Below are 24,063 nucleotides of genomic sequence, written 5' to 3'. Positions count from 1 at the left end.
AATAAGCTTCTGGCTGACATCTCCAGTCCCCTTCTCCTTCAGTTTAAAGCCCTCCTGATCAGGTTCACCATGCTTCCACTGAAAAAATTCTTCCCCCTCCTCCCAAGGTGCAGTCCATCTTGAACCAGCAGCCCTTCATCCAGGAAGCACAGTCTGTGGTTCCAGAAGCCAAACCCCTGCCGATGACACCCTTGATGTAGCCAGTCGTTCACCTGAAGTGTTCTTCTCTTCCTCTGAAGTCCTCTGCCTGTAACCAGGAGAACACATGAGAATACCACCTGGGCCGCCAGGTCTTTCACCTGCCCAGAGCCTCATAGTCTGAAATGATCCACTCATAGCTGCACTCAGCAGTATCATTTGTGCAGATGAGCAAGAAGGGGTAGTAATTGGGTTTGACCAGCCTTGGCAGTCTCTCCGTCACATCCCATAAGAACATAAAAACAGCCCCACTGGATCAGCCCAGCTTCCTGTATCTCACAGTGGCCCACCAGATGCCCCAGGGAAAACCCCGAAATCTGGCACCAGGGAGACGGCATACCTGGTCATGAACAAGCGGGTCAGATCAGCACACAGCAGCTTCGACACCCCTTAGCAGAGAATTCCCAGTGACCACCACCTTCCTTCGCCATCTCTTCTTGGGTCGAGATTCCCCCACACTTTCTGGTTCTGCCAGCTGTTGGTGTCCGCAAGGGGGTGTTGCAAGAAGCGCTAGCATCTGAGAGACACTGCTATCAGTTGTGTAGGTCCAGTAGTTCAACATGCCTTCTGACTTTCCTTCTCCGAACCGTCACTCATTTCCATGCAGAGTCTTCCCTAGTGGAGGTCTTGTTGTTCTCCTTGTTCCTAGTGGTATCCTCAGGTTGTTGCCTTTGGAGAAGTTCCACGTATGTGGTGTCCAGGAACTTCTCAGGTCTTGACTTGGCGAAGGGTGGATGCGTCTTCCTCTAGTCGTCTCACCTTCTCTTCCAACAGTTCAACCAGTTTGCCCTTGATGTATGTGAAGTCCACAGGGTCTGCATTTCATCAGTTGACTGCCTTCCCTAGTTGGGTATTTTGGAATAGTCGTGGTATATTGCTCCAAATTTCAACAGCAGGTTTCTCAGAAGCCTTACAGTGCAGGGGAAAGTTGAAGAGTCAACATCCTTAGCCATTGTCTGGCACTTTCCTGCCAGGAATAAATTGGCCTGCCCAAGAGCAGTCCTTCAAATACTTGCCATGTGCTATGCAATGTTCGTAAGATCGATGCTATCAAAGAATAGCATCTTTGGTAGACACAGTCTTTGTTCCTTGCCCTTCAGGTTAAGATTGTTGATTGATTGTTATTTTATTCTGACAATAAGTCTCTGTATCATTCTCCATAAATAACCAGAATGGCCAACATCCAAATATTTCAGTGTTGTGGAAATGGGAAATGAATTAGCAACAGCTATTCCATAACCTGTCCCCATAAACAGGGTTCGAGGATTATCAATGGCCAAGCCATATTAATAATCCTTTTAAGGGCACAATCCTAACCATGAGTTAGGATTCAAGAACTAAAACATGTTTGTGCCTCCTTGGGAGCATGCCACGCCAGTGTATGGAGGTGCACTGGCCCACAGAGGCTGCATCCAGCCTCCCTGGTGGCTTGTGGAGGGAGCCTGCATTGGTAGAGCTCGGGGTGGGTGGACGGTGGTCCTGGGGGTGGGTGGACGGGAAGAGGGAGCTAGGATTGGTATCCAGCTGTTATGCTGGATCCCAATCCCCATTCCTGAGCAGCGCTGAGTGGCTTCAAGCTGCTCCACTCTCCTCGAACTTGTGCCACTTCAGGAGGTGGACATCCACTAAAATTGAGTGTTGGGCGGGTTAGGACAGACAAAATAAAATATTTATTTACTCAGCGTGTGGTCAGTCTGTGGAACTCCTTGCCACAGGATGTGGTGCTGGCGTCTAGCCTGGACGCCTTTAAAAGGGCAAGTTTCTGGAGGAAAAATCCATTATGGGTTACAAGCCATGATGTGTATGCGCAACCTCCTGATTTTAGAAATGGGTTATGTCAGAATGCCAGATGCAAGGGAGGGCACCAGGATGAGGTCTCTTGTTACCTGGTGTGCTCCCTGGGGCATTTGGTGGGCCGCTGCGAGATACAGGAAGCTGGACTAGATGGGCCTATGGCCTGATCCAGTGGGGCTGTTCTTATGCACTTATGAGGTGGCGTAAGTCCATGGAGAACCAAAGGGGTTGCAGTGGCTTACTTGGGGGTAAGGGAAAGAGTTTCCTCTTACCTCTGACTGAGCCACTTTGGTGCCCTATCTCGTGCTGGATAGAGCACAAGCCTCCTGGCTTGCCTGTTCCAGTGTAAGATAGGATTGCACTGTAAGAAAATATATCTCTTTAGGCTGCTGGGCTAAGTCAATTTATTTAAATACATATTCAACATGTGGATTTACAATCTGATTGCTATCAGAGCTGTTTCCTCTGAAGCAGATGTTATCGCTGAAAGCATTGCTAGGAGCAAATCCTTGTGTTCAACCAGTCTCTGTGTTCATCTTGCTTCAGTATTGAAGATTTTTCCAAAGAATAATTATTTCTCTGCATTTTCTTTTTGCCCAAAGAAAATGATAGCCTTCATTAACTGAGATGCTTACTTGAATGGGTCAATTAAATATGTTCAAGTCACGGAAAATTAATTGGTTTAATAAATGACTGACATCCCTAGAGAGTGAGTCCATTTGGTCTACTTCTGTGTCCTAATTTCATATCCTCCTGCCCCCAACCATGCTTTCCCATTGCCCCATTCTTGTTGTTCTGTCCTCTGCATTCTCCTTTTGGAACTATTAATCCCTGGTCAAAAAAACACCTTTTCAAGCGGTGGCTGTCTTGTATTTAGCAGAGGGACAGCAACTGTCCTGATTCAGTCCAACAGAGCATCTTTCCAGCAGCTGTTTGCTGGTGTCTCCTTCCTAAGCTTGTTTTTCTTTATTATTTTGTGAACATCTTTCTAAGCTTTAATGACTGACCTTTCATATGCCTCTGAAGTAATTTTTTCCTGTCTTTTAGGTGATTGAAGTGTATGACTTGACTAAAGTGAAGTTAAAATATTGGTAAGTGGTTAGTCACCTGGAGTGACTTAGAATCCATATTGTAGAGTGGCTTGTCTTTCATTTTTAAACTGTGGAAAATTGTTTATGGCTGCAGAAATTGAAACCGCAGAGAGGGTGTCAGCCTAACTTGCCCTCTGTGCTAGTTGTAAACATAAATTTAGAGAATCCTAACTTGACTGCAGAGCCATTTATCTGTTGTTCAACCCTGCCCCATGCAGCATCCTTGGAATTCCTACGTACTCTGGAGAAAGATTCTGCCGCACGATAAGTCCATGCCACACTTTTCTCATATGCAGTACGTGGAACAGTTACCCCTTCTCCAACTTGGTTACAGAGGCTTGCCCCTAATGGGAGAAGGGAAGGAAAGGAGCCCATCTCCCTAAATGGAGCATAAATGGTTCATTATAAAATGTATTTGTGTACCTTCATCACTGACTTAAAACTTGTGCAACAGTTTCCAGTGCATTGAAATCCAGACAGTTCTTGCTGTCTGAGCAGCAAATTTAAGAGTGGATAAACTTACATTTACTTTTTTTAAATGCCACAACATATGAAGAATCCTTCCAATTTAATTATGTTGTGGTGTCTATATACTCTGTTGTAAATCTGTTGTCATCTTCGTTATTCCCTGGGGAGAGGAAGTGGTGCTTAGACCAGTTTAAGCCTATAATGTAAATATGCCCTTTACTGCTTGGGATTTGCTCTTTAAGAAATTATCCCAGCTCATTTTGTGTGACCTCCATAACTCTGCAGTTATAGCTGAAAATAATGGAAAGAGGAAGTTGGCTTTAAAAAGGTTTCATGTCTGGCCCTCTCAAATATCTTGGTCTACTCAGTGAAGTAAGCGGACTCTGTGACTAAAAATGTATTGAGTGTCTCGTCAACTTTCCAAAATATTTTCACTCAGAAATTCTGCAGGAGTCTTCACAGGTCGTGTTTGCAAGGCGTGTAGGATGGGGAATTTGAAATAGAATCCCAGATTTCTGAGGGGAGGGTTAGATGGAGCATTCTGTTGTTTTCTCAAGCCCAGAGCCTCTATGCTTTTGGCATGAACGTGAAGAAAGAGGAGACTGGAATTAAGTGTGTAGGTGAAGGAATGTAGAGGCACTTTGCTATATTAAGATGGTTTTGAAGCAGTAGTTTGAATTTGCTGATTCAGTATTGATTCACAGATGTTTATTTTCTTCCTTTTCAGTGGTGTGCATTTTAACTCTCAGACTATTGCTCCAACCATAGAACAAATTGATCAGTCTTTTGGAGCAACCCATCCAGGAGGTGAGTTGTAGTTCCAAGCTTTATTTCCATATGAAGTCATGGCTTGCTGGCTTTGTCCACACAAAGACCTCTTTCTTGAACATGCACTGGAGCTGGCTGTCAGGTGTAGCAGAGAGTTACAGGATTGTTCACAAGAAATGCTTAAATTTAGGATAAACTGCGCCATGTCTATGTCATGCCAGAGGGGCTTATAATCAAGTAGAACAAAGCAATAACAAATAATCTTAAACCAAGTCAACTACAACAAAAATTCCCAGCTGAAAAGCAGAATAATAGCAACCATCCCCAAAAGCAGAATTTTACTTCTCTTGGTGGACTGCAAGGTAGCAGCCCACTAAGCCTGTGTAGGGAGGGCTGTTCCATAAGGTCACTGCCACAGCTGAGAAGGCCCTGCTAAGTTATCTGACTAACTTAAACATGCTCTCTTTAAAGCCCTAAGCAGTCTGGGACCAGGGTAGCTGAAGGAGTATTTGTCTTGTGTGAACCTGCCAAACTGTGACTGCACCTGACACACACAAATCCACCTTCTCTCGGAGCCCTTCCCAGTGAACGTTAAGCAATAGGGTGGAAGAGAGAGGGCCTTCTCTGCTATCGCACTCCAGCTGTGAACCTCATTCATAAGGGAGATCTGCCTGGAATATGATTTTATTTGTTTAGGCATCAGATGAAACCTGTCCATTGTTCTTGGTTTCTGGGTGTTAATTAGTTACATTCTTAATTTTTCTCATTTTTGTGGCTTCTTGGGCAGTCTAATATGTTTGTCACTGCACCTAACTTTGATTATAGATTTAATCATTCTTTTATTCTATCTCCTGCTATGTAATGACATAGTTTTTTCTTCTGCTGTCTTATAATATTTGTATTCTAAATATTTTATTGTTAAGTTGTCTTGATTGCAGTTGAGGAGGAAGGAGGGCAGAAAAGCATTTGCAAATCATTCAGATAAAAAAGTAGTATGCAACTCATTGTGTTCCCACTGGTGCTATGGCAGTTGGCTAATCTCAATGAAATTGCTGTCAAAATGTCAAGGCACATGTTAAATGTGATAGAATCCTTTAATGAATCAGCAAAGATTCCTCTTTGCTTGTACACTCATTTTCGCCCTTTGGCGTGTACTGTTCTTGCCCCATTGTCATTTCTAGTCAAACTGGTTTTGTATGTTTCATGTGTGGTTCAAAAACTTGCACATTTCTTTTGCTGCACGGTAATTACTGGTCAAAGTGTGTTTGACCAGTAATTACCGTGCAGCAAAAGAAATGTGTGTAACCTACTGCAAAAAGTGAGGAGATGCAAGCAAGCGGTAGTTCCACCTCAGGGCAGGTGGAACCCTTCCAAGCCCCCTCCTCTTAGCATCTCCGCCCTCAGGCCGCCAACATTTTAGCTTGTGAAAACAACTGTGTGTGTCGTCTGAATCCAGAGCCGTTGGCTGATAAACCACTGTTAAACCATGATGTGAAATCATCATGAAACTTTGGTTTCATATCCTGGTTTAACTGCAGTTTATTATCTGTTTTTGGATGACACACGTGGCTGTTTTAACAAACCAGGATTTAAACACTGCAGCTCTGCATTGCCGTTGCAAAAGTAAGAAAAGAAAGGGGTGTCTTGTCTCAGGAAGATACAGGCTGCATTTCTGACCTCCAAATTACAGTTAGTGAAACCTTTTTACATCACCCTTGTGTATTTTTGTGTAGGCTGGACTTTATTCTACCAGAGCTTGAGCTGCAAAATTAAAATGTGCTCTTGGACCAAAACCCTTTTACCTTTTAAACCTTAGCAAGTGTTCCTGTGGATGGGAGAGCCCTCTTGTATAATTAGGTGTCCAATGTGGCTTGGCAGTACAGTTAAAGCCCTTCTCAGATGTATCTTGCTCAGAAACCCCAATTTTTCACATAGGAGACTCAAGTAATCCTCTTTTACTGTCTCAACAAAACTGTAGTAACAAAACTCAAGTAACCCTCTTTTACGAGTCTTAACAAAACTGTAGGCAATGCAATCTTTGAATGAATGTTCGGAAGAAACTTTCCTTGAGGATGAGTGAGGAGTGATGAGTTCTGACTTTCTAGTTGTGGATGATGTGAGATAACATTCTGCTGTCTTCTAATACGAACTGGTTAAAACAATATTTTCCGTGAGTGCCAAAAGCCTGTCATGCTAACCAAGTAATCCTTAACACAATCCACTAAGGGCAGATCCACTTTATTCCCATATTACAGATAGGGGGCTCTTTCTACAGAGAGAGTGGCTTGCCTAAGGCTACCCAGATAAGGAGAAGTAGTCTATATAGCATCACCTCTGTACATGAATGACAAGGTATGTAGCTCAGTTTTAGAGCATCAGGTTTGCACACAGAAGCAAAGCTCAACTCCCAGCACTCCATGTTCAAAAAGGATTTCATGTAGCAGGTGCTGGGAAAAATCACCTCCATGAAGATTATGTGGATAGCAGGATCACAACACCTGACTAACACTTGAGAAATTTGCTCTGAATTCCCTGTAAGGTCAATCTCTAATTTCTGTTAGCTGTAGAAGACTGGAGTACAATCGTTAGCTCCACTAAAGCAGAACGGACCACCACTAAGCAATGAGACACCAAAGAGAATTGTTTTCTTATACTAGTTATATGAATATGCAGCATTCCCAAAATAACCATGATTAGAAAATTGAGAGTGAGCCAGCAGCCCCAACCCACCATGCAGATTTCATCCTTAGTTCTATGCATTCTATTGGCACTGAAGTCAGCGCTAACCATGGTAAACTTTTAACCGGGGCTTGCAAACTGGCTTCACCCCTTCCCGTATGGTTTTAAACTAGCCTGGTTAAAAACTAGCCATGGCTACATCCATGACAGACAATGCAGACATCACACTATATCATGATTAAAGCAAACCATACAACTCTAGGGCTCCACTTGATCTTCCTACTTTGCTTAGGTTGAGAATGTGATGTTTGCAGTAGGGCCTGTGTTGGATTTCTAATGCCTCCTCATAGTTTGGAAGAGTTCTAGTAGATAGTGATGGTTTTTCCAGTCCTACAAATACATGCTGATGTGACAGCAGCAGGGTTGGGGAAGAAAGTTCTTGCTGCTATTTTCATTGCAACAGAAGGTTGCTTCATGTGTTTCCAGTTTATAATTTGAAAACATCCTCTCTGGTCCCATAACCTGCCATGTCCTTTTGTTATCTTTTGATTTTTCAATATTTGTTTTTAATTGACTGAAAACACATTGAAGCTCCAACTCTCACATTTTGCTCTCTGGATATTTGGGCTGAACTTGGCTGATAGTGCTGGCAGTTTTGGAAAGGGTGTATTGTATAGGAATGTAAATGTGTGTGGTTTTTTTTTTTCCCAGTGTACAACTCGGCTGAACAACTTTTTCACCTCAATTTCAGAGGACTTTCTTTTTCCTTTCAACTAGATTCGTGGACTGAAACTCCAAAGTATGAGGTCAGAAATAGCCCGTTCCCTAAGCAAAGTCAACACTGTGTTTGGAAATGCTTTAGCTGTGCTCTTCCTGACTTTAATGAAACATTTGTAAAATGCATCCCTTCCCTCAGGCTTGGTTCAGACATCTTGGGACTGAATTGCCAAACAGTTGTTTGTCCATTGGGAGTGCCTTGCATAGGTGGATTCAGGTCAAGCACCGGCCCATAGCCAGGTTGCCATGAGCACATCTGGCCAGCCCTTGAAGTCGTCCCCCCCCCCCCCCGTAGCCAGCAGGCAGTGGTGGCATGAATTGCTCAACTGAGTGACTGCCACCATTGTTGCTTTCTCCCACTGCCCCCATTCACAGTTCGGCTTCCTCAGAAGCCCGGACAATAATGTAGGTGGGGAAGGGCAAGACAGGCAGCTTCTTTCCCATTTCTTTAGTTCCCCCAAAGCACTGTAAGAGGAATAGCCCCTTGTTATTCTCATTGCTAGCTGGGAAAGTGTAAAGGAAGCTGATTGACCACCTAGTCCCTTACCTGAGGCTGGGGTGGTGGTGATGGTGACAGCAGCAGTTTCTCCCCACCTCCTCTCACTTGTTCTTTTTCAGCAGCTTTGCTGCTGGAGACCAAGCCAGAGGTGAGGAAGAACCTTCAATACCAAGCAAGGTTTGGGTGGGGGGGAGAAACATGCAGGAGGGGTAGGGCACACTGGGATGGCGGGAGTTGTTCACATATACAGTGGCCCATAATGGTGCTTTACTCAAGGACCCTCAGTGCCCTGGTGATGAATCTGCCCATTCCTCCCCCCCGCCACTTTGCATGCTCCTCCGCCAGCCTTTCCTAGTTAGTGATATCAGGTTTACCATGACATTGAAACTGGCATTACCACAGTTACTGCTAACCATAGTTTAACCAATAACCTGACATTGAAACCACAATGTTTTCATTGCTGCTGTGGTTAGTGCTGACGGCAGTAATTCAAGTTCAATCTTGTCACAGTAACTATGGTTTGGTTTATCTTAACTGGAAAACGGTAGGAGGTGAAATATGTGAGCTTGGAGAGTATTCTCATGGTTTGACAATTGAGCCCTGCGTAATCTGAAACAGCCATTGAAATTCATAACCTGGGAGCTTTTAGATGAGTCTGTTGGTTGAGCATAGAATGTGGTATAATAATACAGTCCCTTAACCTGGTCTTGTTTGCAAAAGTTGGTACAGCAATTTTTCTGGAAAACAGAGGCAATTTGGTTATCATTTGGCCACTCACACAGCAAGATTAACCTTTTATGTAAAATAAATTCTGAGTGTGACCCCAAATCCAAGTGGGGCCCCGTGATGAAATGTTAATCTAGGATCATCCCACTGTAGAATAACTTTCCATCCAGTTCTATTTACTGAGTTCTTTTTAAAAATTCAGATCAGGCCCGGGAAGCCCTGGAGGACAAGAGAAAGATGTGCGGGTGATTCAGCCTGTGTTTTTCGGTACTCACACACTGAAGAATCACCAGCTTGTGGAGTCCCAGAAAGCACAAGGCCCATATCCAGTTGAGCCAAGTAACCCAAAAAGCAATTTGAAGCAAGTTGTTTTTCATCTTAGCTTCACAGTGCAAAGAGATAAAGTTTATGGATGTTTGTCAATCACCCTGTCCCATCAGATTTCAAGAGCTGACATGTGTATGCATATACCTGTGTTTTCTGATCAAAAGTAATTTTATTGTCTCTGTAGCCAAACTTTGCCCATGGCCTAGCCTCTCTGCAAATTCCCCATGGTGCAACTGTGAAGCGCATGTATATCTACAGTGGAAACAGCCTGCAGGATACAAAGTACGTGTTAAATTGTGTGTTTAAAAAACAATCAAAACCTTATCCCCATAATTGTACTGCCTATTTTCATGATATATAATACAAAGTAATACAAATTATAGTGCAGTATATTACAGCACTTTATTTTGTATTGAGATATATTCAGTTGTTTGGTTTTTCACCACGCATTTAAGCATTTTCAGGCTAGTTCACTTCCATGCTTAAATATACAACCAATTGTTCATCAGTTGCGAAGGAATTGGATGTTTGGACTTGATTATCATTGTCATAGTTAGGAAAGACAGATTTAGTGAAAACAAATCTATCACCAAGAGTGTCGCTGCAGTTTCCGAATGTTCTGAAGAAACGTGGGTCTCCTGTTTTAGACCAATGGCAAACAATTGTGCCAAACTTTATCTGGTAAGAGAAACCGCACTGGCTTGCCAAAGGTGGACTATTTAAGCACAGATTTAAATGGAAGAAGGAAAGGTTTATGGAATGTTGAAATCTTGCTAGTCTTGAAGCAAAATAACATGATATAACATGATATTGGTTAATCCTAGACAAAACCACAAAAGCAGAAGTGAAAAAGCTAGCAAAAGGAAAGCTTTGATGAATGAATCAGAAAACATGTGACATGATAATGTAGAATCAATTAAAAAGTTAGCATTGGTGTTCTGTAATAACAGTTCTGGTCCTTCTAACACCTTGGGGTTCTCAAAGCACGGGCCGTGACCCTCCTGGTCACAAGCGTCTTGGAAGAGGATCACAGCCCTCTGATAAACTAGAGTCAATTCCTAGAATTTCCAGGTAGGGCTGGGGAAGGCCCCTATCTGAATCCCCAGAAAACCAGAAGAAAAATGCAGCCAGAAAGGTGCTCCTTTGAGGCTTGGAAGGTAGCTCCTTCAAGAGTGAGGGTACCTACCAGAGCAAGAGGACCCATCAAGAGGTTTCCTGACTATTGGACAACATTGCCAAGTGAAAAAAAAAATGTGGAGGCTTTCAGCAGGGAAGAAAGTGTCACCAAAACGTAGGGAATCTCAACAGGATGAGACCATCAAAACACACAGCTAGATGGGCACTTCTACTGGGGAAAAAGATGAAAAAAATGCTCAGTCCCTACTGAAAAAAAGAAAATCCCTGCTGGTGAAAGGGATGACAAAATTGTGCTTCCAGAACAGGAGTGTAGAACTTTACACAATGGGAACCAAAGCATTTCTGGGTGGACAAAGGAGTTTAGAGCTTCTCTTTGGATACGCGGCACAGGTTTCCTGAACTTGACTGAGTTTTAGTGTGTCCTTCCAGGAGCGCACAAAGACTTGATTACACCTTAATTGGAGAAGTTCTTGAGGGTCAAAAGGCACAGCCAGGTGTGTGCTGGATCCAGGCTCCAGTCTTTGATGGGAGAGACTCCTTGGCATAGGAATCTGAAGAGATTGCCCAGGGGGCCTGGCCACAGGGCAACTTGGAACCCTAAATTAGTATGCAGCAGTGCTTGTAGCAATATACTGTTGGGATGGGGCACCCAAATTTGCAAGACCTTGGAGGAAGACACAGCTGTCCTGCAGTGCTAAAGCCTTCCTGCTGCGTAATGGACCTTAAGTAGCATGGCCTCTCCTAAGAGTTCAGCACAACATGGCCCCCTTTGAGAGCAAAGTCCTGCCCAGCTCCCAGAAATGCCAGCCAGAAACCAAAATGGAGTTAGGGTAGACATGTTGGGGAAGAAAAGAGGAGGTTTATAACACTGATCAGTTCATCTTCCTTACCCGTGATGTACACTGTCCAAACTGCTCCAGAGTCTGTAAGCTCTGTGAATGAATTTGCAATCTGAAATCTAGTTGTTTAAAATGTTTCTAAAATACTTTAGTTAACGTCTTAACTGTGAGAACGTGCCGTATTTATTTCTCTGACAGGTTTAGTAGACACTCGGGCCTTGTACAAAAAATGCCTATTTTTGTAAAATGGAATCTGTTGTCTTGCTGCTTCTGTGCCTGCCAGTTGTTTCCTGTGTCAGCTGGCGGAGTTAAGGTTACTTGCTCATACTGCACCCATCATTGGCCTAGAAAAGCTAACGGGGAAACAGTAAGTTTCTGAGGGCACTCAGTGCTTCTCCATTGAATGTGATCTTACTCTTTCAGAGCTCCCGTGATGCCCCTCAGCTGCTTCCTTGGTAATGTGTATGCAGAGAATGTTGACATTCTGAGGGATGGAGCTGGACCCTCAGGTTTACGACTTCGCTTACTCACTGCAGGTATCATTGCTGATGGGAGACATTTGTGGTTCTGTTTCCTTTCAAAGGCATGACTGCCGTTGAGAGAATCCAAGCAACTGCTTAGGTCTGAATTCTACCCAAATCTTCTGGACTGGATGGGGAGGACTAATATTCCAGAAATATTTCTCCAGGAGGTTCCAGGTGTACTGCAGCGCTCTTACTGGCCACAGAACTTAGTTTTATGTATGAGGAAATGGGTTCCCTGCAAGACAGGAATTTTTTATAAAACAGTGTGGGCTACACACACTCGCTACCAGAGCTCTTGAATAGGAGAGGTGGAAAGGGTTCTCAGGGACTCCGACAGGTGAGCAGAACCCAGTAAGCCTGAAGCAGGGGCCCTCGTCTCCCAAGGCATGCGGCTGTTTTTTCCTCAAGTGACTTGCACATGGTACTGGGATTCTAAGGTCTAGCATTGCGTGAACACAACAGACACATTTTCTGTTCGTGGAGTGGGTTGCCTTTAACATAAAACGACACAGAAGGGACTGCCTGATTTTATTCTTGCATTTTGAAATGCACTTAGATTTAAAGTTTTAACACACAGTCAGTCACCTGGCAGTGCATCTTGGTTACACTTATACCACTGTGAAATTCATTAGATCTATAATTTAAAGCTAAGTTTGTCGTTTTTTTGAGAATACTGAAGAAAGAAAAACAGAGCCCCAGGATTTTGCAGTGGAAATACCCTGAAACAGAGTAGGACAGAGCATGATGGGAACAAAAGTTTTGGTCAAGCCAGTCCTTCAAAATTTTGCAGGGTGGTGGTAAGTGGGTTCCTTATCCTTCAGACCCTCTAAATTCTCCTCAGTTGGTGCCCTTTCCCAGCACATTTCACTATGAGATCACAGAACTGATCACAGATCAGATCACATTTGAAAACAAGTCAGAAAATCTTGGAAGCAGGGAAATTAGAATAGCTATCTTAGGTGGTTTTGGAAAAAAAATTGGTTTAGTAAGGTTCCTTTGGAAGATGGGGTTGGTTTTCCATGACATTTTGATGGCAAGTTTTGATGTGAGCTTATTTGCAGTCAAGCGTTAATGACCTGAAGTGTTTCAGCATATCTTACATCCTGCCAGTGTGTTCTCTTGAAATTTTAACTTCACAAAATGAAGGGCTTTGATTGTTGCATGTAATAGGGGTGAATAAAACAGTCGACAATGTTTTAAGAGACTTTTGTTTCTGTCTTTTCAGAAGATGAGGAAGAACTGCCTAGGACAGGGATCATATATCCTGCTATAGTAGGAAGAAGTTAGCTATTATCCAGATAATATAATTGGTTTGGAAAAGTCATTTTTCGAGGTAGAGTGTAAAGTCTAGGTAATGTACGTGCCTGAGATTTAAAGAGAGAGAGAGATGTTTTATTAGTGGTTTATTAGCTTAACCCATAGGTATAGGTTAACCCATGCACTTAAAAATGGAATTTGGGCACCTTGAAACCGTAAGCACTTTCAATACGTATTTCAGGAAGGTGGGGCGGGGTGAAATCAGTGATCCCATCCCTTCTACTGACATGGGCCTCCAGGGCAACCTGTAAGAAATACAATGCAATTTATAAAATAGGCAACCAAGTCATGAAAAGCATTAAATTAAAAATTCAAACAACTCTATGCAGGAGAATACCAGAGCACAGTCAAGTGAATACCAGATCATTGTAGTCAGCAAAGGAAATACTGTAGTCCAAAAGCCAACCTGGAACAAATGGAGTTTCACCTGGTGTTTTCAAAAAGCACAGTGGTCTAACCATTTGGGCCTCTTGAGGGAGGGAGTGAGTTCCACAGATTCTTGCCACTATCAAGAATTCCCCTATCCTTATTCCTGCCAGTCAGACCTCCCACGCCCCACCCCATGGGACTTGGAGCAAGGCTTTTGATGGAGTAGCAAAGTGTGTGGGCTGACACATGTGGTGGAAATGAATGTATTAAACATGTATTAATAATTATTCCACTAAATAATTCACTCCACTGAAAATAATGTGGCCAGTTGCCTGGATTCAGAGCCCCTCTTGGCCATGAAGCCAGTGAGTGAGCTCTGTCCTGTCTTCCCTCCCAGCTTAATTTGCCTTGAAGTGGTAGTACGTGGATGAAGTTGTGGGGGGTAGTCATTGCCCTTCATTCCTTGAAGGAAAGGTGGAATAAGAATAATTCCTTATGTGGCAGTTTGGAGCTTCTGTAGAAGGCTGCTCAGACCTGGGGTTTTTTTTTCTCATGCGGAGTGAAGTATTTTGTTACCTTGGCCCCCTTTCAAGTTTCAAAGGGCACCATATTCCCTCCTGCACTAGCACACTTGTCTCCCTTAACACTAGTGCACATTTGCTCTTGTACAATTTCCTGCTCAAATGAGGTGGAGGAGAAAACCTGATAGTTTGGACTTGGATTAATTTGCACTCATTAGAATTCAATAGATTAGCTTTCAGAATGTGCCACAAAGCCCAGATCTTTGTTGTACGTTCATTTGGACAGTGTTGGAATATTTCTTTCTTCATTTTAATTTGAAAATGAAGCTTGACTTTTGAATTCTCTCTCCAAGATTGCTCGTTTTAAAGAGAAATCATAGATATCCTTTTTGGTCTGTTAGTTTAAAAAAAAAATTGAAGTTGCAGTCTTCGTTAAGAGTGAAATCCTATGCATGACAGAAGTCCCACTGTATTCAATGGAATTTACTCTCAGAAACTAGAACCAAAAGGATACCAAGTCTCAGATAGCAAGTTTTGAAGTTTTCCAGAAGTCTTCATCAGGCTAAATAGTTAAACAAAGCAAAAAAACAAAAAAGGAGCCATGATGTAATAGTTGTAAAATCTGTGGTTCATAACAGACTTAAGAGGGATGGCAAGAGGACTGACACAGATGAAAGGTAGTTAGGCGTATTTCAGGAAATACCTAGAGCTTTGTTACTTAAAGGCTTCTGAAATATGCTGTAATAGCACCCCTTACTGTCTTACTGTTTTCTAGCTAGGTTTTTAGTTAGCTGGAGCTTAGCCTTCAGACCATGAGATAACTGGGAAAGGTGCTGCCTGCGAGTCTCCAACTATCTGTTTCCATTTCTCTTTGTTCTTCAGGTTGCGGCCCTGGCGTATTAGCTGATGCCAAGATGCGGGTATTTGAGCGCTGTGTGTATTTCGGTGATTCGTGCCAAGATGTTCTGAGCACTTTAGGGTCTCCTCACAAAGTTTTCTACAAGTCGGAAGATAAGGTTAGATGCCCATGAATAACTTAATGCAGATTCTCTTTTGATTATCCCACTAAAACTGCCAATCTCTCCACACTTTTCTATATCCTCAAATGTATTGCACTCTCTAGGAAATACTGAACCTTGCACAAGACCACTCCACGACCTCCTGGTGCTTGAGATGGCATGTCAAATGCTACCCACCCCTTGCACAGCGACTTTCTGTGCCAAATATTTCTACAGCTTACTTGGCAGTGCACCACCACTGCCTTCATGGCTCCTCCTCACACTCCCTGGATTTGAAAAGGAAGAAGGGAACAGAGTAGAAGAGGAAGGATGGAGGAGTGAGAATGGTTGGCAAGCATACCTCCTTGAAGGAGGATGCCCCTTGCAAGTCCACCACCTGAAGAGGGCACCTTGGTTGACCTCATAGGTGGGCTGGCCCAACTGGCCTTTTTCCAGGATGCACTGCTGATCTGATCACCCACACCAAATAGTCATTTTGTTCTTGCCTGCCTCTCCCAAGAAGCAGTTGAGCTGATAAATATCTGAACTGCACCACTTCAGATTTTTCAGGAGGAGGTTCACATGATGGAACGTTTGCCCACAAAGTCTTTCCCACACAGGAAACTAGCAGGTTGGGGGAAAGACTAGTCTAGAACTCTTTTCTCTGGTGGTTTTTCTGTAAATAGCGAATTTCTTATTTTGGGTGAAGGCGCGTTCAGTCATCTGTATTCTCCCTAGCAGTCCAAAGCGGCTCAAACTACTGATTTGTGAGGATTAAACGTTGGTATAGATCAGCCTTCGTTTGTCCCCCACCATACCATTTTGCATGACCCACCTCCTGGAAGAAACCAGTGGGCAGGGCCTTGAGACAAGGCCTTGTTCTAGGCTAGGGGTGGACGGACACAGTTCATCTCTTCCATCATGGTTTGCTCCCAGGTGGCTGTCCCACCAGCTGGGAGTATGCTGGGTCATTGGCACCTGGGGATAGGAGGGAAGAGGAAGTGTTCATGTAGGTACTCCCTCCCCAGGGCCAGTAGAGGTTGCTTCCTGGTACAATAAAGGGCTTCTGGGAGAATCACATTGACTGCCACAGGGCTTGCAGCAACTTAGAATTGGACTTAAAGTCTTGTATCATGCAGAAACTTTTAGATTTTTCCTTAGTTACTTTCTCTGCCACTGTGAGTCCCTCAGCAGCTGGGGCAGGGTAGGGTCCTTCAGAGAGGACATAGACCCATTGCCCAGGCCCCAGTGGTCCACTCTCTGAGATTGACAGTGGTCACCCTGTTCCCCTGGAGAAAATTACGACACCAGACTGCTAGGTTTGAAAAGTGTTCTGGTCTCCGTGTCCCCAAAACTTTGACTTTGACTTTCTTTACAGATGAAAATTCATTCACCCTCCCCTCACAAGCAGGTTCCTTCGAAGTGCAATGACTACTTCTTCAACTACTTCACTCTTGGGGTGGTGAGTTGCAAACATTCAAAGCAATCATTTTCTCCTTCAATCAGGGCACGGGTTTCATATTTCCAGGGCAATATGTGTAGTTAAGTAGTTGACGAGGAGCCAAATTTTATATGACTTCCAGAGCTCCCTTGCTGGGCTGTTTGACCCCTTCCTTTTTAATCCTGCCTTGTTTGGGCAATAGTGCATTAATGCCATCCATGTCTCATGGGTTGTATTCTGCATAGTCAGTATTTTCAGAATGAAGCCTAGCTCTTTCAGATTAAAAAAATGCTCTCGGGAGAGATCAAGGATCAGATGTTTCTAGTCAACCAGTTCTTGATGGGGCCAGTGGGACAAGGCAGAGAAGCAAAGAACAGAGGTAGCTCTCCAGGAACAAGGTTGCCCTGAACTGTCACAGTGCTGCTGGCACAGATGGTATTTCTTCACTTGCTCTTGGGAACATGTTCCCTCAGGTGCACCTAAATGGCAAATGTGCCCAGGACTGTCTCCTTATTTACACAAAGCTGTTTCATCATTTAACTCCTGCCAATTTCCTTTGCAGGATATCCTTTTTGATGCAAATACTCACAAAGTGAAGAAATTTGTCCTGCACACTAACTACCCTGGTCATTACAACTTCAATATGTGAGTGGGGGGGGGCACATTTGCTAAACGTTTCTGTTGTAGCTTAGGATATGGGTAGCCTGGATGTTGCAGAAGATGTTAAACTGTGCAGCCTGTGGAATCGCCACTCATTAGCCCAGTTCCCCTAGTTCCTAAGCCTTCCTCTAAAATGTCGCAGCTACCCAGAGCTTCCATGCTTTTGTCATCATGAAATTCTCAAGATTTCCATTTTCATGCAACACTGTGAGGGAATATTGTGGTGGTCTTGCCCTGCATGTGGGTTTCCTGAAGGTACCTGGTTGGTCACTGTGAAAAACAGGATGTTGTACTAAATGGACTGTTCCTGTTCTGGAGTGTAAGCACTAGGCTGCAGGAGGTTCCAGGAACACATCTCTGTGTCCAGGCCACATCTCTACTGTGCAGCATTTAAGATTTTGTTCAGACTGGACTGAATCTGAAATGGGCAACCTTATTTATTCAGGCTCGTATTCTCTCCAAATAATGCTTTGATTTCCATTTTTCTAGCTACCACCGTTGTGAATTCAAGATTCCACTGGCTGTTAAGCGAGGTAAGAAAGAGAAATGCCTGGATTGAACAGAAAGGATATGTATAACTTGAAAAAAAAAAATGAATGATGGTTTTTAATAGCAAAACAATTCACCTTTATAGTCTGCTCTATTCCTAGGATAGTGCAGTTTCCTTTTCATTCATTCTCTCAACAAGCTGTGTTCTGGCAGTCACTCCCATTTTCGAGAGAAGAGCCTGAGTCCCACAGGGGAAAATATGTCTTGTCCATGTTTACCCGTAAGAACATAAGAAGAGCCCTCTGGATCAGGCTTCCTGAATCCAGCTTCCTAGTCCAGCTTCCTGTATCTCACGGTGGCCTACAAAATGCTTCAGGGAGCACACAAGACACAACCTGCATCCTGGTGCTCTCCCCTGCATCTAGCATTCTGATGTAGCCTACTTCTAAAATCAGGAGCTTGCACATGCCTATTATGACTTATAACCCATGACGGACTTTTCCTCCAGAAATTTGTCCAATCCCCTCTTGAAGGCGTCTAGGCAAGATGCCATTGCTACTTCCTGTGGCAAGGAGTTCCACAGGCTAATTAACACACTGGGTAAAGAAATATTTTCTTTTGTCTGTTCTGACTCCCAATTTTAGCGGATGTCCCCTGGTTCTGGTGTTGTGTGAGAGGGAAAAGAGCATCTCTCATCCCCTGCATAATTTTGCATGTCTCAATCGTGTCCCCCCGCAGGCGTCTTTTTTTCAGACTGAAGAGCCCCAAACACTGTAGCTTTTCCTCGTCGAGGAGGTGCCCCAGTCCAGTCATCATACCTTTCCATTTCCACTATACCTCCTGAATCCAGAGCTGAGGCAGGGGTTGAGTCCAGGCCTTGCGTTCTCTCTGGTGTTCTGCACTTTGTATTCTGCAGCCGTTTCCACATCATGGATGTTTTAATAACCAACCACGTTAAGTGAAACAAGAACAGTATTTTCCTCCTTAATTCGAGGACCCATTGGATTGTGTGCTCTGCACAGTTCTGGTCTCTGTCTCTGCCTGTTTCGGAGTTGCTGCACATGGTTAACATAATTGGCTGATCTCCTGGATGCCACAGTGTTTCCTAAAACACTTAAATGCTATTTCAGAATCTCCGGAGGCCTCTCGTTCCTTTAATCGCCCCTTTTCCTCACTCACTTTCAAGTGGGCTTCTCTGGCGGGTTTCCTGCTTCTAACATATTTGAAGAAGCTTTTATTATTCCCCTTAACATTACTGGCCATGCATTCCTCAAAGTCTCTCTTGGCTTTCCGTATCACCTTCTTACATTTCTTTTGCCACAGTTTATGTTCCTTATTATTCTCCTCATTAGGGAAGGACTTCCATTTATGAAAGGAAACTTCCTTGCCCTTTACAGTCTCTAACTTTGCTTGTTAGCCGTAAGAACATACGAACAGCCCCACTGGATCAGGACATAGGCCCATCTAGTCCAGCTTCCTGTATCTCACAGCGGCCCACCAAATGCCCCAGGGAGCACACCAGATAACAAGAGACCTCATTCTGGTGCCCTCCCTTGCATATGACATTCTGACATAGCCCATTTCTGAAATCAGGAGGTTGCGCATACACATCATGGCTTGTAACCCGTAATGGATTTTTCCTCCAGAAACTTGTCCAATCCCCTTTTAAAGGCGTCCAGGCCAGATGCCGTCACCACATCCTGTGGCAAGGAGTTCCACAGACCAACCACACGCCGAGTAAAGAAATATTTTCTTTTGTCTATTCTAACTCTCCCAACACTCAATTTTAGTGGATGTCCCCTGGTTCTGGTGTTATGTGAGAGTGTAAAGAGCATCTCTCTATCCACTCTGTCCATCCCCTGTATAATTTTGTATGTCTCAATCATGTCCCCCCTCAGGCGTCTCTTTTCTAGGCTGAAGAGGCCCAAACGCCATAGCCTTTCCTCATAAGGAAGGTGCCCCAGCCCAGCAATCATCTTAGTCACTCTCTTTTGCACCTTTTCCATTTCCACTATGTCTTTTTTGAGATGTGGCGACCAGAACTGGACACAATACTCCAGGTGTGGCCTTACCATCGATTTGTACAACGGCATTATAATATTAGCCGTTTTGTTCTCAATACCTTTCCTAATCATCCCAAGCATAGAATTGGCCTTCTTCACTGCCGCCGCACATTGGGTCGACACTTTCATCGACCTGTCCACCACCACCCCAAGATCTCTCTCCTGATCTGTCACACACAGCTCAGAACCCATTAGCCTATATGTAAAGTTTTGATTTTTTGCCCCAATGTGCATGACTTTACACTTACTGACATTGAAGCGCATCTGCCATTTTGCTGCCCATTCTGCCAGTCTGGAGAGATCCTTCTGGAGTTCCTCACAATCACTTCTGGTCTTCACCACTCAGAAAAGTTTGGTGTCTTCTGCAAACTTTGCCACCTCACTGCTCAACCCTGTCTCCAGGTCATTTATGAAGAGGTTGAAAAGCACCGGTCCCAGGACAGATCCTTGGGGCACACTGCTTTTCACCTCTCTCCATTGTGAAAATTGCCCATTGACACGCATTCTCTGTTTCCTGGCCTTCAACCAGTTCTCAATCCATGAGAGGACCTGTCCTCTAATTCCCTGACTGTGGAGTTTTTTTAGTAGCCTTTGGTGAGGGACCATGTCGAGCGCCTTTTGAAAGTCTAGATATATAATGTCCACAGGTTCTCCCACATCCACATGTCTGTTGACCTTTTCAAAGAATTCTGTAAGGTTTGTGAGTCAAGACTTACCCTTACAGAAGCCATGCTGTCTCTCCCTCAGCAAGGCCTGTTCGTCTATTTGTTTTGCTGGACTTGGTCAAGCCCTTCTTCCTTTTATGCTGGGCCTCTATTACTGTTGTTTCAAACAGTCGCCATGCACTCTGGAGAGATTGGGCTCTTTTTGCCTTCCCTTTCAGCTTCTTTTTAGCCACCTCATTTGAGGGATGACTGTCTTTTGGAAACCAAGGGTTTTTGTGTCCAATTTGATTGTCACTCTTCCCCTGACATGCATGTCAAAACAGATCTCAGCATGGTCACTGTTCCCCAGCGGCTCAGTAACATTCACATCCCCAACCAGCTCCTGAGTACCACACAATATGAAATCCAGAGTCGACTGTTTTCTGATGGGGTCCATGACTAGCTACTCTAAGACACAGCCATTTAGTTTCTGAAGAAATCCTGCCTCTTTCATGACCAGAGCGTGAATTGACCCATCTCATGTTGAGCTTGGTCTCCTTCTAGTAAGGAGGCATACCTAGAGCAGTGATTCACTCAGCAAACCAGAAAGTGGATTTGTGTGAACCCCTTACCCCATTTTTGGATGTGAGAGTAAAGGTATCTCAACTTGATCAGAAGTTTGGGAACCACCAAGGTAAAGAGATGTTTCAAGGGGGAAGTTTTGTGTGTGTGTGTGTGTGAGAGAGAGAGAGAGAGAGAGAGAAAAGCAATATAAGAAAAAGTTTCAATCCTTATAAAACCAGCAATTAAAGCCAGTGTTAGAATCCCCAGAAGACTGAGTAATCAAAAACCAGGGAGAATGCAAATCATGCCTTTCTTAAAAGTAGCCAAGAAGGGGGTCTGATGCACGTAGAGTCTTGTATAGAGGAAACTTCTTGAGTTGGGGCTATTTTTTTTTCCTCTAAGCCACCTACCATGGCATTGATATTAAATGAGGAATTGGAAAGGAGGAGGAATGACCTGCTGAATTGTAGTCTTACAGAAGGTAATTCTGTTTTCCCCAAACAGATTGCACCGATTCACAGACAGAAATCTGCACAACCTATAGCAAGGTAAGGTACTGCCAAAGTCATGCTTGCCTTAAGTTGCAAGAGTTTTCACACTGTTTGGACCACATAAATCAAAGATATGCTAGTTTTATACAAGCTCTAGTGCAGATTCTACAACCTGGAAAAGAAGCTCTGCAAGCCCATAAAAGTCTATGCTACATATTTTTGCGAATGTTGAAGTGGACCCAGATTTGCTAGAATTATACAACTCATTGCTGGAAAGAGTGGTGTTCATGGACTATGGACAGGGTTGCAGTGTTTAATTGATTAATCTACTAGATAGATTTATCACAATATTTATCATTAGCTGCCCCAAAGGAACCAGGCAGAAGACTCAGTTTTTAATTCTTAAATGCTTGCAAAAAATGCAGGTAGAGTATATTCTCTTAAAAGATGGTGGAAAACTTTTAAAAGAATCTTCTCCAGATTTTTACAGATTTAACATCCTAGCCAGGCAGGTTTCATTACTTTGTAATTACAGCAGCTAAAAACTTGGCTTTTTTCTTACTTTTTTTACTTTTTACTGTTAAGTCATGGCAACATGCTAGTGAACTGTGGACCAGATGGATTCAAGCAGTCAAATGAGTCCTTTACCAAGGTGCTTTTTAATTCTTTCTGAGCCAGAATAAGAATCCGTTTGTTAGCCTCTGTTTTGAGAGGGGGAAGTGGTGTTTTCCCTGGAGAATAGATTACTGCATATTCCACAGCTGTGTTTAAACCCACAGGTCTGTTTACGCCCTTCTCCTATCAAATTAGTGGGAATCGGCCAACTCACATGCTGCTGACACATAGAAGCTAGAGGGGTAATACAGACAGCCTTTGAAAACATGCCTAAATAAAGAAAATCCATAGGATGCTTTCTTCTCCTAACATATTTTAATATGCTTGCAGTGGGATAACATTCAGGAACTTCTTGGACATCCGGTCGAGAAGCCAGTGGTACTTCACAGGTGAGATTCTGCCTGTGTTCATTCCATAGACTCCATCTACCCTTTAGCAGAATGAAGTGGTGGTGTTCTGGACTGCTGGTGGGGAGTTGCAGTTTGGAATCCTCCTTACAAGCAAATGCAGGAGAGGTCTTAGCTAAGCCGTTCCTCCAGAGTGCTCATTTGCTACATGCTGTGAGTTATTTTGCATGGAGGGGGATTTTAAAAATGTGATTCTTCACCTGCAGACTGAAATGTAATAGCCAAGAATTGTCCTCCTTTACCCTGCCTAATGCATAGATTGGGTCCTGCATATGAATTGGTTGGGTGACTGTCAGAGGGTGATGCTCATACTTGGCAGTAGAAGTTGTCACTTTCATGTCATTGGCTCCAAAGCTTGCAACTAGAAAGACTGATGGAATAGAGCAGGGGTCTCCAAACCCCGGCCCGGGGGCCAGATGCGGCCCGCAGCAAGCCTCTTGTCCCCTGAAAGCCTCTGGCCCACTCAACTGAACATGACCAGAACTGTGCTCTGGTTGTGTCTGGAGGGTGTTCTGAGGGCCAGAGAGGTTGAATGAAGGAGCCCGTTCATTCATCTATTCACTCATCTAAGTTCCATCTCTAATTTATTTATTAAAATTTATATTTAAAAATTTTTTCCGGCCCTCCACACCACGCCAGTTATTTGATGTGGCCCTCTAGCCAAAAAGTTTGGAGACCCCTGGAATAGAGAATCTGCCTGAAGGATGCAGACCATTTCCATGGCATTGGAATCCTGAATGCCAGGTTCAGTTGGAATCAGTTAAGGTTATTTGGTTCAAAGGATCTCTTCTGCAGTGGTGGCAGGCCAAGTTTGCCTTGTAACACTGTCATAAGAAGAACCTTTTTGGATCACACCAAGGGCCTGTATAGCCCAGGCTGCTGCACTTCACGGTGACACAAGACAACAAGATCCCTATACCCTGTTGCCACTCCCTGCATCCAGAGACAGGCTACCTTTAAAACAAGGAGGCTGCATACAGCTGTCATGACTTGTAACCGGTGATGGACTTTTCCTCCATAAATCTGTCCAAATCCCTTTAAAATGGATCCCTTTAGGGATCTACTTCAGGTGCTGTCACAACATCCTGTGGCAAGGAATTCCACAGATTAGTTACATGTTGGGTAAAGAAATATTCCTTTATCTGTTGTCATTTTCCTGCCAGTCAATTCTAGTGAACATTGCTTGGTTCTGACATTGTGTGAGAGGGAAAAGAACATCCATAATAATACTTTCAGCTGTCCTGGTTTCAGCTGGTATTTAGTCTTGCTTTGTGGTCTTCAGGTCATCTTCTCCAAACAACACAAACCCATTTGGATCAACGTTTTGCTTTGGTCTGCAACGGATGATCTTTGAGGTGAGTAAAATGAATGCCTGTGGCTGGAATAAGTCAGAAAGTAACTTGGATTTTTTCCCCCCAATTTTTTCGGTTTTAACTTTTTTTGAAAATATAACACTTTTGGTGATGTTTTTCCACATTATGGTCTTGAAGAGCATTGTGCCAGCATGTGCTTTCCTATGCCATGTACCTTCATGAGAACTGGCTCCACGTAGTGGCTTCCTCAGGGTGGATTTCACCTCCTCCGTGAACTCAGTAGGTTGCTCTGACAAGCTACACCCTCTCAGCCTCCATCTTCCCCATCTGCAATGTGGGGCAAA

General features: G+C 43.7%; 1 protein-coding gene across 2 annotated transcripts in view; it reads left to right on the top strand.

Annotated features, from left to right (window-relative positions):
• The window catches only part of PHAF1 (phagosome assembly factor 1), a 55,335-nt gene that overhangs the window by 28,398 nt on the left and 2,874 nt on the right, over nucleotides 1-24,063 (top strand). For both annotated transcript variants that reach the window (XM_066637000.1, XM_066637001.1), the window contains exons 5-16: nucleotides 3,040-3,083; nucleotides 4,279-4,358; nucleotides 7,710-7,804; nucleotides 9,512-9,609; nucleotides 11,727-11,839; nucleotides 14,917-15,050; nucleotides 16,411-16,494; nucleotides 17,036-17,118; nucleotides 17,623-17,666; nucleotides 21,398-21,441; nucleotides 22,330-22,388; nucleotides 23,689-23,761. In XM_066637000.1, the coding sequence (XP_066493097.1) occupies nucleotides 3,040-3,083; nucleotides 4,279-4,358; nucleotides 7,710-7,804; nucleotides 9,512-9,609; nucleotides 11,727-11,839; nucleotides 14,917-15,050; nucleotides 16,411-16,494; nucleotides 17,036-17,118; nucleotides 17,623-17,666; nucleotides 21,398-21,441; nucleotides 22,330-22,388; nucleotides 23,689-23,761 (951 nt within the window). The remainder of the gene's footprint in view (nucleotides 1-3,039; nucleotides 3,084-4,278; nucleotides 4,359-7,709; nucleotides 7,805-9,511; nucleotides 9,610-11,726; nucleotides 11,840-14,916; nucleotides 15,051-16,410; nucleotides 16,495-17,035; nucleotides 17,119-17,622; nucleotides 17,667-21,397; nucleotides 21,442-22,329; nucleotides 22,389-23,688; nucleotides 23,762-24,063) is intronic.

The sequence above is a fragment of the Tiliqua scincoides genome, chromosome 9 (assembly GCF_035046505.1).
Source record: "Tiliqua scincoides isolate rTilSci1 chromosome 9, rTilSci1.hap2, whole genome shotgun sequence".
NCBI classification, from domain to species: Eukaryota; Metazoa; Chordata; class Lepidosauria; order Squamata; family Scincidae; genus Tiliqua; species Tiliqua scincoides.
Note: the sequence above shows the minus strand (reverse complement) of the source record. Positions and strands in the feature narration are given on the sequence as shown.